The sequence below is a fragment of the Mus caroli genome, chromosome 1 (assembly GCF_900094665.2).
Source record: "Mus caroli chromosome 1, CAROLI_EIJ_v1.1, whole genome shotgun sequence".
Classification (NCBI taxonomy): domain Eukaryota; kingdom Metazoa; phylum Chordata; class Mammalia; order Rodentia; family Muridae; genus Mus; species Mus caroli.
This window is the reverse complement of record NC_034570.1, coordinates 177,102,653-177,120,439: the sequence shown is the minus strand read 5'-3', so window position 1 is coordinate 177,120,439 and position 17,787 is coordinate 177,102,653. Positions and strand designations below refer to the sequence as shown.

At 40.8% G+C, this 17,787-nt stretch overlaps 1 protein-coding gene across 4 annotated transcripts in view; it reads right to left on the bottom strand.

Annotated features, from left to right (window-relative positions):
* The window catches only part of Gpatch2 (G-patch domain containing 2), a 138,125-nt gene that overhangs the window by 75,428 nt on the left and 44,910 nt on the right, over positions 1-17,787 (bottom strand). For 2 of the 4 annotated variants that reach the window (XM_029478561.1, XM_029478572.1), the window contains exon 6: positions 6,239-6,316. The exons of the other annotated variants lie outside the window; for them this stretch is intronic. In XM_029478561.1, coding sequence (XP_029334421.1) covers positions 6,239-6,316 — 78 coding nt within the window. The remainder of the gene's footprint in view (positions 1-6,238; positions 6,317-17,787) is intronic. 4 annotated transcript variants of the gene reach the window in all.

The window sequence follows — 17,787 nt, the reverse complement described above, 5'->3', positions numbered from 1 at the left end:
CGTTCCCTGTCTAGCGTATAGCCTTCTCCTTCCCCTCTGCGTTCCCTGTCTAGCGTGTAGCCTTCTCCTTCCCCTCTGCGTTCCCTGTCTAGCGTGTAGCCTTCTCCTTCCCCTCTGCGTTCCCTGTCTAGCGTGTAGCCTTCTCCTTCCTTCCCAAGGTCAACTACTACCATGAATCATAGTTTGTTCATTTTTTATTTGTTCTGGGTTTTTTTTGAACAGTTGTACATAAAAAAAACCTGTCATCAACCAAATTAAAACTGTGCCAATCTTTACGTGTTAATGAATGGACTTATACTGCAGGTGTTAGTCTACATCCTTTGTCTTTCCAATATCACAACCTGAGGTTCATCAGTGGGATGCATCTAACTGCAGGGTTTTGCTTTGCTTTTGTTTTGGCTTTTTTCCCCTTACATTTTACAGTATTTCCTGGTAATTCACATATGTGGCATCTGACATTACATGATTAGATATTAGACTCATCTAACAACATTTCTGTACATATTCCCGAGTACAAGTTGCTTCATGGGCCATGGTGCATGCACAAGTCTATGTTCAGTGTCTGCTGTACTGGATCTGCAGTGGACACCTCACACTTCCAAAGATATCTCAAGGTCCAGCTGCTCCCCACTGGATAACAATGTCCATTCTCTTTTAGTGTTTGGCATTCTGGTGATCAAGACATGGGTGTTTCACTGTGATTCCAACTCCAGTTCCCTACTTCCAACCTAGACAGTCATATTTCACGTGTATAGGCCACTGCTGCTGTCTCATTTATGAAACGTCTGATACTGTCTTTACATCCATCTAAGCTGGGTTTACTCTTACAAAATGCCTCTCCCAGACTATGGCTTAGTGTGCACAATGTAATGTGTTATTCCCTTCAGTATGAACAAGTTCTAAGTTCTTAATCCTAGTGTGGTTCAATCTGTCAAGCTCTGCCTTCCTGTTAAATTTCTTCCGTCCTATCTAAGAACGCTCGCTCTCAAATGTGGCAGCTTGGCTTTTCTGTGAATGTGTTCAAGGCTCTCAGCGTCCACTCTCTCATGTGCTCAGAGGGAGGGATTCCAATTTCATTCCCCTCATATGGGTAACTGATTGTTCTCTCATCTTTTATTAAGATGTACATCCTTTCCATTCTGATGGTAATATTACCTTCCTATGTCAGATGCTCTACCCGAGTGGCTCTGATTTGGATTTCTTGTTCCTTTTGTTTATCTTTCTATCCCTGAACCAAGTCATCCATTAATAAACCTTTTAATATATTTTGAAATCCTAAAAATTTCACTGCATGATATCCATATGATTAAATAAGTAAGCTTTATTATCATTTATTAAGTTAATAAACTGAAGACCTAAGATGTTTCTGAATTGTAATCCACATCTTATAATTTTCAAGTTGTTCATTTTTCGAACCACTGACTCCTTCAAAGCATCAATTTCCCATTTAATATGATATTAGTTATTTGTAATATTTTATATTACTTAAGAAGAGTACAGATTTGAGTCACATGCCCATACAGAAAAAGGTAAAAACATAACTCGTTAAAGACTGGTTGCTCAGCATTGAACAATCATTATCTTTCTCAAGATGAAATTACTTCATCTGCTCAGTTAATGATAAGTACTGTCTTGGAGGATGTCTCTGTATAATAAAGACAATATATTTTAATATTTAGCACCTTACTTAACATACAGTGTGGACTAAACAATATATTAACTCAAGTCACAAGACTTTTACAATCACATCAAGAGGCAATGGAATAAATATCAAATTTGTCATCATTATCACCAAGTACCCCACATGACACCTGACCCGCACAAGTCAGGGCTGACCTTACAGGTCCATCTGTCCTATCATCTAATGCCTTTCTTTCTGTGTATGTTCTTTAAAAAAAATAGCTCGCTTGCCTACATTTTCCATATTTCATACCATTAGAGCTAGAGAAGCCATGGCCACTCACTAAAAAGGCAAATCATAGGCTCCCAGTCAGCTGAAAGCCCAAGCTAAGTCTGAGAAGACATCTGGAGTCCTCTTTCCTTCTCTTCACACATCTCTAGCTAGAAAAGTTCAAACCCTGTTCACTCACCTACCAAGTCTCTCCCTTCAGACTCAAGCCATCTTCTTTCTTCAAGTCATGGGTGCCTTCCCCACCATGACCACACTGCTTTATAATCTCTTTGCCTCAGTAAAAGATATAATTGTATTCATTAAATACCTTTTGTTTAGTTTTTCTGTTTTTGTGTGTGAAACAGGATCTGGCTATATTGCGCAGCTAACCTGAAATCTTTATTCTCCTGCCTTAGCCTTCAAAGGACTAGGATTACAAGCACGTCCCAGCATACTCTTGATAAACAATCAGTTTAAAATCACACCAGGCCTTCCATATTACAGAACGATCTCACAATAAAAAAAGAGTTATTTTATTACTGGAAAAGTGGTTATATGAAAAAGTAAATGAGCTATCTGGATCATACAGCTTCAGGTATGAGATCAAGGCTTCAAACCATACAAGCAGATATAATCAAACCAAAACATAAACTAAAAACCTCACACTATGCCACGACTCATTACAAGGGATAATGTGTCACCCTGGTTAGAATTCCTCAACAGAAATGAGGCTGTTCTGCATACTCATCACTCAATGGCACCTTTGTATCTATGGCAGAAGAAGCCAAACTCTTCTAATATTCTAAGAATTGGCCCACATCCCCTGAAACTGTTTTCCTTTGTTTTTGTTTTAAGACAGCATCTCACTATGTAGCTATGGTTGGCCTTGGAATCACTTTGTAGACCTAGGTGTTGGAGCTCGGAGGTGCACCTGTCTCTGCTTCGCAAGGGCTGGGGGAGTTACTTCTATTACCCACTTTGTATCACTTTTTACTCAATGACAAAGGGCCCTCATTACCTACATCATGGTCTGACAAACATATACACTGATCAAGGGACTGCCAGGGTAGAAGGACTGACAGCTTGTTGGGTGAAAGCACGAAGCAGCAAAATCTCCAGGGACCTCAGGCTAGGCTGAGAGAAAGAGAACCAGAGAAGGCCAAGGAAGTGGAGGGGGGGGGGGGGGAGGGGAAGGGCATCAGCCTTGGCATAGTTGGGAAAAACCTATGCTTGCTCCGGACTGACAACTCTTGAGAGCCAGAGTCTGAAAGATGAGAAGATGGACAGGAGTCCTGAAGAAGAGCTCTACCCTGAGTTGTCTGTCCCCATGCGGCCTGAGTGGGCTGTGATGGCTTCTTGCCTTCCTCCTCCTCTCTTTTCACCAGGTTTTATATGTCCTTTGATAGAGCCCCACAGTGCTGATGTCTGACTGAGGCAGAGTACTGTCTCCTATAGGAACACGGTGTGGATCACCCCAGCCGAGTTGCCCATCTGAACAGCAAGCAACAACTGTCTCCTGTGCTGGAGAAATTTCTAGGGGTAAGACACCATTGATTTACCATGAGTGTAATTTTACTCGAGTACTGATCAGTAAACATTCTCATTTCCACCTTTTCCTAAGACAGCTCTATTTTTAAGATCTTTAAAACTGGCATTGCCTACGGTAAGGACATTTTCATAGCACAGAGGAAAAAAAAGCTCAGGATGTCTAAACTTCACTTGAGTCAAGAATAGGAAATATGATAAAAATTAGGCTTTGAGAATTAAAGCATCAAATGAATTGGCACCTTTATCTTCATTCCATGGGAGGGGCAGGAGGTGCCAGGGTGAAGAGCATGAAGCTCAGACACTACTGTGCAGGGAAGGTTTGGCTCAGTGGTGGTGTGGCTCAGTGGTGGTCTGCCTTCTGCCATCGAACCACAGGCTCTCTTCTGGGCAATGCCACGCTCTGAAGCACAGGAAAATTCATCTCTGGGAATGGTTCTAGTTCAAGATTATCTCTCAGGTATGTTAGAATTTTGGTGCTTTTAAAATCAGTAACATTGGTGTCTAACACAACTGGACAAAAAGTTGTTCTCTCTGTGATGCTCCAGGACACAGCAAATATGTAGCTACCATTGTGCTCCAGGAATCTGGCTTAACTCTAGCAATTCCAAGTGACCAAACCTGTCCAGAGCTTGGGAAGCAAATGCAGTTTAGCAGCAGATACTGAAGGAACACAGCCTATCTTGAACCCACACATAGAACGAGCACGCTAAGTTCATAAGCACATGTAAGCTGAGCTGGGAACAGTCACTCACAGTGCAGGTTCCTGACTTTGGGAAGAGCTACCTGGCCACAGGGTCTGTACTGCATGCTAACCTGTGTCACATGCCAAAGAACCTTTCTGTCTGGTCTGTATTCTTCAACCTCAGATCCTCCACGGGAAGGGGATACCTTCCTGCTAAGCTTGCTAGAAAATCTGGTGTTGGCTCCTCTGTAGAACTACATGAAGCTGAGAGCTTGCTTCTCCAACAGCATGCTCATTTCTTTGCAGGCATCCAGCCACTATGAGCCTTCTCCTTGGGGTAATGAGTTGTGTGCAGCTTCTTCTCAGAACACCAGGAACCACAGAAGTAACCCCACTGCTCATCGATGATTCACCTACGGGACACTTACAGAAAAGTTTCCTGTCTACCTTCTCCCAAAAGGCACCAAAGTTCATGAGAGGGACAGAGAGAGAGGACTCATCTCTACAAGACACTGTGCTGTGAGAAAGGAAAGATCTGCAGTAGTCTGAGATAGCCCAAAGAAGAAACCTAAATGTCAACAGGGCTAACATCAATAGTGTATTATTTTCCCACTACTTTAACTGAAGACATCTTAATTCCAACCTCTGAAAAGTTGTACGCTTTCAGAGACTACAAAGCAGAAAACAAGTAACTTTTGACTGAACAACAATATAATTTTTTTACAAAGTATGTTTCTTTACCTATATGGTACACAGATGTCAGGAGACTAGAGAAGGTATGTGGAAGAAGGACCATTTATCCAAGATAATTTACAAACTGTAAAGGTACGGTGAATTACACAGGATTTTTGGAAGTTTCTTTAATGTCTTCCTTCATGTCTAATGAAAGTCCTCACTTGAAAAAGAAATAGAATTATTTGCAAACTGAGCAAAAGGCCCGGATGATGGCCACATCTAATCGGCTGTCACCTTGCAGCTCAATTAGCCCTCGTGTAAAAACGAGGCATGTAAGGAGAAATGAGGTTTTGACATTATCTCTGCCAGCAAGATAATTACACAGCCTTCATTTAACAGTAGGGCAACACTACTGTAGCAACAAATTAACTCAGCTCCATTTGCAATTCATGGTGTGTTTTCTCATTTAACGCCATTTGTCTTTCCCCAAGTGAATGTTTCCATTAGTTTTCTGCAGCACAGCAAACACTCAGTGTGACTCCACGTGTTACATCACTGAGTCAGTCTTAACTCCAACCCACAGAAAAAGCAGGATCAGAGTCTGCACAATGGCCTATGCCACTGTTTCTTATTTCAGCCACAAGTTTTCTCTAGTGTATGGCCAAATTAGAATAAACTAATGTATCCTAATGTAACAACCAAAGACATGAAATTCTCATCTCTTTTATCATTCTGGGAGTCTTTGCAGAAAGAAAAATCAAGAAAGTATATGCAGGAGGTTATAGCTTCTACACTGCTGTAACTGGAGCGTGCCAAAAGCCCACTGCAAAGAGAAATGCAAGGAGCGTATAGGAATCAGCCTGCAGAGGTGTAGTGCGTCTGTGACCTTATCATCTCCAATAGGCTTTACCCTCAGAACTTTCTCTTAGCTCAGACTGACAAGCTGCTCTCCTCCCTGCACACTGGGTGAGCCTAAGAAGGCTCAGAAGGCAGAAATGCACAGCTACAAGTGGATGCAGAGGTGTTTCTGAGTGCAGGTGGGACATGCTTGAAAACAGAAGTGACTACTCTGCAAGAAACTTATGCACATTTCCAAAGACAAAGTAAAACCTTTCCCACTCCCAGGAGCGGAAGTCATGGAGAATGCACGCCTGTGGCCCTCTGATTGAAGAGGCCCAGCGTGCATGTGCACATTTCACAACCCACGGCCACACTGTCGCTCCAGCACCATAGCCAGCAGGCCGGTCTCATGGCGCGTTAGCTTTCTCTCTTCTCTTTAAACATTAAGACAACACAGGATATCCCCCACATTTGCAGGTGGAGAAAAGTTTTAGTGAATATATTTAAGGCTCAAAAAGCAATAAACAAAACACTATGCTATGCCGCTGTGCATGCTCTCGGACCTCAGTGATTCTGAACAAAAAAAATTAAACAAACAGTACCTGGCTAGCTCTTCCCAAAACACCATGAGTAGCTTTCTTAACACCGAGATTTACTTCATTCACTCTCAGTTCAGCTAACTGAATAGAACAAAAAAAAAAAAAAAAAAAAAAAAAAAAAAAAAAAAAAAAAAAAGAAAAGAAAAGAAAAAAGGCCATCAGTAAAGCCAATGCCATGTTTCATATGAGTTTCTATGTCACACTACAGGGAGGCTCTGCCCCCACCCCACACCCAAAGGTGGTCTACTACCTTTCTAATGAGGTGGAGCTTCTACTGTTATAGCTGCTCTTGGCTATAGTTATTACACACAGATGGCAGCTGTGGCATTATCATAGTGCTTACACACAGTCCACAGAAACATACAAATGCACTCCGTGGATGTAGCTGTTTACCATAGGGAAACTTAATTCATCCATTCCAATCGTAAGGGAGCACTTACAGTCCCTTTTGACTATATTACCTAGTTTTAACCACTTTAAAAATGACCAAGAAAAACATGCATCCAAAAGCAGCATTAAATTGATACTTAACGAATGGTTACAAAAGTTATTATAAATAAGATTAATTAAAACACTGGGATTCCATCTTTCTCCATAACATCACAGTACATGAGATGCTATAGACTATTGATAGTGCACATTCTACTCCTAATAAAACACACAATTTCCTCTAAAGCAATTAAAACAATTGTTTCTATTGGAAACATGTGGCTAGAAGATTAGGCTTCTGGATTCACAATAATACAGTTCTTTTCAGGGAGACCGTTAAATACTGAAAGGATTTTTATTGCTATGAATGTCCAGCTCTAAAGCTGAGGAATCTCTCAGCAAATACGGGCAGTAGTTACACCCAGCATTTGCTGAAGAATGGTGGTCTTTCTCCTACAGTCCATGCTCAGCATTATCATTACTATAATGCTCTGTTTATCATAAAGCTTAAAGTCACTAAAACCGTGAAGCTGTCATATGTGAGGTGAAGCACCATACCTGAGCTGGATCTCACTGTAAATTATTTTCCCTTACATTCAATTTATGAACATGCCCAATTAAGGCAGGAGCAATGCCTGTATCGAATGCTGAACTTGTCTGATGCTACATGTATTCAGACACTGATGATAAATTCGTAACATCCCATTGGCTTTAAATATCTAATATCTACAGCCCTCAATAAAGTGACTCTATTGCGGTCACATACTGAAGGAAATAATTACATGCATGTGTCATGTTTCTTGGGAGGAAAGACCTTTCAGTCACAAAGATGTTCACCAAACTGTTATTTACAGCAGCATAAAAATGAGTCCTAAACACAAGGAATATTTTATAGCTATGCGCTAGTGTTATGCAATCATTAAAATCTATAGTGAACATATTTGATGTCATCTCCAGATGCAGAAAACACTGCTGCCACCGAGTGCACTCACTCATACAAACACTGCCGCGATGGAGTGCACTCACTCATGCAAACACTGACTGTGTTTGCTGAGCATTAACTAGTGCTTTGCATTATGGGAACATAGCTGTGAACAAAACACTAAGAATTTCTGCCTCTGTGACACCTATCTTTTAGGGAAAGAAGGTATGTGATAACACACAAATACCAATGGAGGGCGGGGAGGGAAGGGAGGGAGAGAGAGAGAAAACAAGGCAAAGAAGTAAGACAGTTTTCAAGTTGGCAAAGGGAGAGAGCTCCGGTGTCCTCAATGAAAGAGAAATAGAGACAGAGGGAAGAGCTACCACCACGGGCTGCTACTGCTGGGAAGAGGGCAGACAGCAAGGGCAGGAGTGCAGACAAGGAGGAGCATCAGCCTTGGGCAGTGTCTTGAGAGCTGGTGGAGGACTCCCTGTGTCCTGCACTGCTGAGCTGGAGAGATGTGACTAAAGTTTTAACCTGGCCACTCCAGCTGGGATTTGGAAACACACTGTAACACAGCAAAGGCAAAGGTTCAAAAAAAAAAAATACAAAGAGACAAAATGATGTTAGAACATGAGGCAAAGCTGAGGGGAACTGGATGGATCTGACTCAATAGATGTGACAATGAGATTTATTTATGCACTAAATTACTATGACAGACAGAAATGAGGAGGGTGCTAAAGTTTACACCACACACAAGAGTCACTCAGTCACACATAAAAAGAGCACTGCTATTTACTGGAAATGGGAAAGCGTCCAAGAGGGGCAGTGGTCAAGATTTAACACACGACTGCTCCAAATGACAAACAGGAACAGAGCCACATCTCAGAACCCATATGCTTACTCAGTTAACATGTTTGAGCCAGCTAAATATGTTAGGAGCAGCTGCAGAAAAGACGAAGACATGTTACTCTATTCAAAACTGAATAAAGCAATGGATGGTTTTATTTGTTAAGCAAGGAAGATAATAACTGTGTGTATGTGTGTGTGTGTGTGTGTGTGTGTGTGTGCCTCTGTGTGTGTGTGTGTGCATGCATGCGTGTATGTGTGTGCCTCTGTGTGTGTGTGGCTGATATTTTTCAAGTGGGTCCAGTAAGCCCACACTATGAAGGAGCATGTGAGTACACATGAGCTCTAGAAGGAGGCCCATGATGAACAGCAAACATCAGGACAAACTCAGCAGCACTCCATAAGGACAGCAGAGACCATAGCTTAGACCAGGGCTGCTGGTCCAACAGCAAAACAGAAAGTAATCTAAGTTATTTTGAACAATGTTTAAAGTAAGAAAATGAACAGAAAAAAAGATTTTTTTGTTGGGGTAAATTATTTAGTCTTTCAGCTTCAATTTCATCAGTAAATGTTTGAGCACATTTGCCTGGAGAAGGTATTTTGTTCAGTAAGACAACAGATATGATGCACTCTTCAACAGGTTATCAGTGCCTTCAGTGCTCCTGCTGTGAACTCTTTCTAATTTAAATTCTCTCTCCAAGACAAAGAAGAGTGCAACCATATTACTCAAATCTACTCAAATCCCTGACAAAAATCCTCCAACAGTTCTAATATCATTCAGGAAGTGTTACATGTTTACAGGCCTGCAAAGCAACTGCCCACAAAGTCAAGACTGTAATATTCTTCTAAAGAGTTTAGGGACCTTAGGAGAGGAGCAGTTCCTTTGAGGGGCTAAAATGGGTTCACAGAGTTAGTTCTCAAAGGAGATGACATTCCTTCTCAGCAGGGAAGCAGCTCACCTGGAGGAGGGTGTAGGCAGGGTGCTTCCAACCATCAGATGGCTGTCTAGAACAGCCAGAGCATCTGTGTTGGGCCACAGCTTGAGTCAGGAACTAGACAGAATTAAGCAAAAGCAGGAGGACTCCATAAAGGAGTCCTCTTGTCAGCATGATTCCCAGGCCTCTGCAGGCCCACACATTTGTTTGTTAAGCCATCAGGATAAGCAACTATACTGCTGCACTTCTCTGATTACACGGAACCACACTGGCTAACAGAACCGAAACGACAAAACTTCAGTGTTCACTAGAAAGTAACAGATCTCAGTTCATGAATTTACCACACACACATCTCTAGAGAAATGAAAAACTTCCATTTGACACAAATTTAATAAACTACTGGCTTTAGTTGTAAATTCAAAAAATGTTCAACTAACTACAAAATGCTAAGCCTTTTTACTTATCCCCAAAATGACATGACATCAGGCTGTTTTATAGTAATTAATGAAAGGAAAATAACCCAATATACTTTGCTGCTGGACACTCCATTTGAAGCATTAACAAACATTTAAAAAGATATCCAGAAAGATGTGGAACTTTGAAATGTTTGTAAAATAACTGGAAAGAAATGAGGCTCTCTACAGTAAAAGATGCTTAGGAACAGCCCCACCCACTGAGAGAGAGGAAGGCATCTCTCCCCTCCTCCAAACCTTTTGGTCATCGTGTTATGGACGGACAGAGGCTTAGTTAGAGCAGCTTCCAAACAGCTAGAAAAATCCCAAGCTCAGGTCAGTTCTACTAAAATACTGTTACCCCAGGAGGCTATCACTAGGCTACTTTTATTGTGAAGCTGGATTCCAAGCCCCTGAAGTGAAGAAACAAAAGCAAAGCTTGAGACATGGCTGTACATCTCTAAGTCTGCTCACAAAGCTGAGTATGTTGTCAAAGCCACTTTAAACAGGGCAGAGCGGCCCTCGCTTGTGATTCTAATACACTGGGCAGAGTAAGACAAGTACCAGGCCATGCCTAAAAACAACCAACCGACCGACCAAGTAAGTCCACCACCACCCAGGGCACATGTATAGATTCCTATCTGCCACGTGTGAACGCCGGAAGGTTCAGCTTCTTGGCACACACAGAATCAGATAAGACCCTACTCTATTCAGCAACCTCACTGATGAAACAGGCTTAGTGAGCACTAATAGTATTTGCACAAAGCCCCAAAATGACTAAGTTAGGAGCCAGAATTCTAATTCTCTGCTTTCTTGTGCATGTTTCCCAATCTGGCTATATACTAAGTTTTAAAGCATTCGTTTCATTATGTGTATATACATTATGGGTATACGTGTGTTTGTCTCTGCGGTGTTGGGCTATCCTGCAGCTCGAGTTATGGGCAGTTCTGAATTGCCCATTTTGGCTGTTAGGCACTAAACTTGGGTCTTTCCAAGAATAGAATATAACCCAAGCCATCTCTTCAGCCCCAGCAAATCTCTGTATAATATACACCCACTGTCTGGGTTACATCCTTGTGAAGTTCTCATCTATGAAGTCTAAGATGCCAGATACTAAGACTAATATATATGACCCTGTGAACAACTAGTCACAAAAATGGCCCCCTTTCTTAAGAGGGAATAACAATTCTGAGCAAAGCAAGTGTCAATAAAAACTTAAGAAGAGACCGTAACAAATGGGAAATTAACACATCTTCATACAAAAAATTTCAAAGGTAACTTTTGTATCTGTTTAAGATATGTTAGCACAATACGATATCTTGAGATACAAAATGTTCAAAATACAAGGAGGCAGTTTGACACTACAGCTCCCAGCTCATTTATCTAAAATATGCTTTCCAAACAACTAAAATGACACTTTGTAAAGTCCAGTGCTGTAAAGGCCCGCTTGTCTTCTGCACGAGTGGCAGGTCTGTTATCGCTCTCATCGTATTGGAAGCTTATCCACAAGATGCCCTCTCTGTCCCCTCTGGCAGCTTTTGTGCACTCAGAATCCACCCCACCATCACACTGCTGCTCGGGATTAGGCGATGGGAGACATTTGAAGAGGTCTTTGTTGTTGAAAAAATGAGGAAAGTTGCATTAAAAGCATTAAAATAATTGTAGTCACTGGGAAGAAAAAAAAATCAGCAAAACACGGTGCCAGCGTTTTCTGTCAGTGCAAAGGACTAGGACAATGTTCAACTCTTTAATTAGAAGGACAGTCTGTAAGGTTGGGAGAAATGTTAGGTTAATGTCATCCCCTTTCTCCTAGAATGAATGACCTCTGATAAGTATCTGAACCATTAAACATAGACACAAAAATGTTATTTTTAAAAATTCAACAAACATGAACTCTGGAGTGATCCAATAAAAAAGAAAACAGCTATTTTCTAAATTTAATTAAGCAGAAAAAGAGAAAGCTGACAAGCAGATGAGTTGCTTACATAAACTTTGAAGTAAAACATCGAGAAAAAGGAATGTCATTTATGTTACCAGAGTCCAAGGTGACTGTTTTTATGTACTGCTAGTTACTTATGGCATAGCACAAATCTGTCTTTTCTCTTATAATTAATTCCCAGTGTCAAAACTGCTAGATGTCCTTTTCATAGCTAACATAACCTGGCTATTAATTATATCACAAAACTGCATTCAAATGTTAATACTCAAATAACAAAATGTAGAGAAAGCTCAATTAATGGCTTAGATAAATTTATTTACTGAATTATTTTGAACAGAACACAAGAACTAAATGTTTACTTTGTGCAAATAGCACCAGAAAAGATGATTTTTCAAAAGCAAGTAAATGCATAATGTAAACATGTATCCATAGCAGGAATCAATGTCAGGCTACTGTGGCAAATGCAGATTATTCTCAGACATGCCCATCACTGGATACCATTTCCTTGCAGGAATTCGATGCTGAGCATGTGGCCAAAGACAAATACAGGGCACATTCAGAGTCCTTTGCAGAGTAGCCACCTAAAATGTGTCTTCCTTATATTTTCCAGTATTCAGATGCAGTGCAGGATTTTCTCAGTGGTCTTCATTTCCCCAGATCCCACCCTAGCCTATGACCCAGAAGCTGCCATGGAAATTCAGACAGAAACCAACAAGGCCATAACTGCTCCAGGGACTGCCTGAAGCTGACAGAGATGGCCGGAATCCCTAGAGCTCCAGGACTAGGTGATATTAAGAGGTGCCCTTCTTCTGCCCCCACAATGACACTCAAGAGACTGCTCAGGACTGAATGGTTTATCTATCTGCAGACGGCAGAGTAGCCCTTTACCAATGTGAGAAGAAACAACCACAGACCTAAGCACAGAGAGGAGGGAACCAGCAGTTCTGAGCATCCCATGGCACTTCCGGGTGTGACAGCCACTCGAGTCCTCCATAAATTTTCCAAGAAACGTGACTATTCTCCTGGCCTATGTCAAAGCAATAGTGCAAAGTCTCTGAGGTCTGGGTCTTCTTCCTCCTTAAGTACGCTTGCCTAAGAAACAAAGAAGGCAGGTGAAGCCCAAGATCAAACTGAGGGACTGGAGAAATATAAAACTCAATCACGCACCCACACTGCCACCTATGATAAGGAAGAGAGGATTTTAACTCTTAATCCCTAAGAAACTCACCCATGAGTTTGCAAAGGGCCAGTCAGTTTCTTCCGGCACCGCCTGGTGCCTGAACAACTAGGCATATCCATGGTCACATAGCTTAGAAGGCGTGACAATTCTGAGGAAAGCAAATGTCAGTGACAGAAACTTAAGAAGAAACCTTAGCAAATCGGGAATTAAATTAAAGAAATGTGAAAACACACCTCCGCTATCCTGAGACACAGAGTTCAGACTGCAGGAGGCAGCAGCCTGATACTACAGCTGCTCTGCCACTGGCCGCATCCACAGAGTTAAGATCCATGGACCTAAGGGCTCCCATTCACACAGTTTAGAAAGAGACAGAAGATGTGCGAATGTCCCGGGTAAAGTCAAATGTCTACCCTTTTGTAAAGCTGAGGTCGGAACTGCGACTGGGCGCCTGGTCTGCTGTTCAGACAACTGTCAGGCAAAGAGCTATTTTATTTTGTTTTGTACTTGGCCCTGAAAAAGGTCATAATTCTTACTTCTCACAACTACATAATAAAAGCATGAAATGACATCAAATATGCTGTTGCTGTGAGCGCACTCAGTCATTACCTTGAGAGAAACCCATTTGGATTTATGCTATTTAAAAAAAAGATCCTGTTTCACTACAAGAAATGCAGAAATAGGCAATTTTATTCACCCAAAATAAAAATTTGGATTTATTGGTCAAAATTCCAGGTGGCTCAGATTTAAAACACAAGTGATGTAAAAGATCAGTGCATCAGAGCTCGAGAGCACTGTTACTGACTCTTTATGTGTCCAATTTGATTGCTTTGGCCTTGCAAGCAAGTAACCGGCGGTACCAGAAACCTATTAGTATGGTAATACAGCCCAGCTTGGATGTGTACAATCTCTACACTTGCAGGGTAACAAGTATAAGCAAACAAGCAAAACTGCAGTGCACAGGCCTGCCCAGACTTCAATATCCTAAGAAAGTACGGGGACAAATGACAAAGTGTAAAGCTCTGCAGGACAATTAGAATGCCTCTGCTTCTCTTCCTGAGGAAGCCCCAAGGGCTCACCTCTCCCTTCCTCTTCTGCTCCCAGTTCTGCCCTTGGTTCCTAATCCTTTCAAAACCTCAATTAAAAAAAAAAATCTAAATCTAATAAAGTCGTTATTACCTATCTGTATCTGCCACAGGGTGAGAGAGCAACAAAACCCACCTGCACTGCACGCGGTGCCGTTGACAGGTGGAGCGTCAGTTATGAGGAAAACAGCGGAACTGTCTGAGAGGCATGTGGGCACATGTCAACACACACACACAGACACCGTCACTTCTCTATCCAGGTGTTAATACTCGGCCTGATTTTCCCTGCATTTTAGATTCCCCCAAGCACAGCTGTTTAATCATTTGAAAGTTCATTTGCCATGATGAACTCAGTTTTTATTATGTAGACTTATATCAGAGAATGAGAACTGGAGCACTAGTGACAAACTGTGGGCAATACTCCAATGGTGAATGAAGCTCCAGCTTAAAGTCAGGACCCGGTCCTGGAACTTCATACCATTAAATCATGTTTCACCACTGCAAATTATGTAACATGAAATCTGGGTGCAAGAAGAAAATGGTAAAGGTTTTCCAAGTTTTGTTCAATCTCTGTAACCTGATAACAGAAGCACGTATACAACCACACAAATGAGACACCCAGATTTCTATATTTACTCCAGGGGAGCAGTCACATAATTCACATGCAGAACTATCCCCTCTGAACTAAATGAATTCCGTTATAATAGAGAGTTGTGACTTGAAAAAATTGCTTACAATTGCACATACAAGTGAGTGAGATAGCTAAGTCTGAATTAAGATGTTGGCTCTGAGCTTTCCAATAGGACCTTGACACGACTGCTGACCTGCTCATGACAGGATCGCAGCAGGACGGATTTGGAATTCTATTAGTATTACAGGAGGAAGAAAGTCAGGGAGTCATCAAGAAAACAAATCTATATCTTCTACTCCATCAGCCAATTACTGCTGTTAGAGTGGAATTAGATGGGTATTGACAATGTGAAGAGGAGCAGGATTAAGCAGATGACTGGATATGCAGCAAGCGCGGCGGGCGAGCACACCTTGCGGTTTTAACACTGTTTTGGTTTTGCTGCACAAAGTTTTGTAAAAAATTCTGACACAGGAACCTGAAGAGCAGATTAACTGCCAATAGCTTAGGGAATAAAAGTTAACTCTGCTCACTGGATAATGTACATATAAATTCATTTAGGGACATTATCTTATGAAAGTGCATGCATATTTAATAGATTAACAAAGAAATACTAGAAATCTGCCCGTCTGCAAATACAGAACCATGGGAAATATTACTTAAGCTAAAGTTTTTTTTCCAATTTTGTTTTTTAAATTTCCAATAGTATTTCAAGGTAGAAAGTCATCAGCTGCATTTTCAAAACAAGACTTTCCCTTATAAAGCGAGGACAGTACAACTCTCCAGTAATTAAAAGTCCCAAGAGTCCCCTGTGTTAGAGGGGCACACATGCCACGTTGCAGGCTTCATTTCTGCATAATGGAGATGCAGGCCCCAATCTGGATACCATTCACTGTGCTTCGGGGCCGAGGGGGACAGAACTAATCCATGTCTTCACTGCCAGATTATAAAACCGGGATAATACCCTGTTATAGACAGTACTATGAGGTTAAATGAGCATGCGTGTGCAAAATCTTGGCATACTATCCAAAAGCAGATTATAAACTGTTTAGTAACCTTAGATTATAAACTGTTAGCTGTGCTTCTGCTGAAATGAGTTACTTTGTTCAAAGACAAAGTTGAGTTTTGTTGCATGAGAACTGGAATTGCTAAAGGGCTACTTGATCAGAATCAAGGAACCCATGCTAGTCTAGTTACTGGTGCCCGAGTACTAGTTACAGTAACTAGGTTTCCCCCACAGTGCAGTTCTCACTGTGCCTGAGAGTGAAAAGCACTGGGAAGAAATGGTTTAGAGTGGGGTGGTTATCAGACTACAGAGCAGACACCATTCTAAGGGGGAACCACTCCTTCCCCTTAGGATCACTTTATAAAGCCCCACTTATGACAGACAGTCTCTTCCTCCAGCGCTTGACAGACCTACAGGGTATCACTGGTAGCGGAACATCCCTGGCATTTCTTTACCACATATCACACACATATATGTTTGCCAGGATGTTTGTCTTCTAAAGCCAACAGTGGATTAACGATATCATGAATATGAGCATATTCACACAAGCATGTGTTTAGATGATAATCTAATGAATATGTAAAGGACCTTAGGAGCATCAACTCAGGAGTGATCCAGGAGTGTCAGGTTTTGTCACTGCACTGCAGAGTGAGTGGTCCTCTCAGCCGCACTAAGCACCTGGCAACAACATTCTTCACTAGTGAAACTATACATTGCCTCACCTATAAAATAAACTCTTTATTCAGATGTATACTTTGGAATTATGATGTATTATATATAGTGCTTTAACTTTCATGAAAGAATTTAATATTTCCCATGAACTGACGGGCTCTACTTTGCTATTACTTTTAAATACAATTTCTCCTAAATTAAAAAATACACATATAAAAAATACTCTTATGACACAATTAAAATCCAAATAATAGTATATCTTATAATGATGTAATTTTTTTTACCTACATTCTTTTAAAAAATAGTCTTAGAGGTAATGCCCGGAATGCATCAAGGTTTCCAGAACAATTTATTCACGAAACTTCTATGGGAAGGGCTATTACATTAGAGCACTATCTTTAAAATAAATTCTAATCAAAACTAAGAAAGCAGAGATGCCCAAGCCCAGACAAGAAGAAACCTCTAGCAAATCTAATACATTCAGCTCGCCCTGCTCCATCGTTTTGAACTTATTGGAAAATTCGCTTGACTTAATATTGACACAGAGATGTGCAAATCAATACATTCAGAATGAAAGATATATTTTAATTTAAAAATGTTCAAACTGCAGCAGTAAATCTATGCATTTAGCACACACACATCATCAAGAGTTTAAATGTGGCGACATCACACTGGGGCCGAGCAACACCTAAAGGTGAACCCAGACACGGAACTCTGACCATTCAAACTCTTACTATTAAAGTCATTTCTAAGACAATCTTTATAAAATTTACTGAAATATACTTACAAACAGCAGAGAAACTGAATTCCACTGAGAAACTGTCAAACCCTGCAGCCAGGGCACCACCTATCTGCTGCTGGGAAAATGTCCTTTTTATGGCTAGCTACAACTATGGTGATCTTTCCAGATGAAATGAGGAAAGGAGAAGAAACAAAAGCACCCTTATTCAAAGTGACCTCAGGACAGGCAAAGGCAGCAGCCTTACTTGGCAATTAGAGTAAGATGTTCCTAAGCATAAAGTCTCCAAAAGATTTTGAAGGTTTACTACAAAAAAAAAAAATCATAATTCATTATTTTCTGCTATAATAACCTTAGTACTATTGATATGTAGTACTATAACCATAAAGACACACATTTCCAGGATACAGAGATCTGTAACCATTTGTTTCACTCAGTATTTTATCAAGTGAGAAATGAGGTTTCCAAAGGTATGCCTGAGAATTTAACTTTTTCTATTTCCTGTAATAAGTAGCTTATTGATACCTAAGTTTGACTTACTAAATCGTATCATTAATATAAACTATCCTGAATTAAACTACGCAATAGCTTTCTTACTCAGCCAGCTCCACACACTTCCTTTCAAATGATACTATACAATGACACTATACAATGATACTATACAATGATACTATACAATGACACTATACAATGATACTATACAATGACACTATACAATG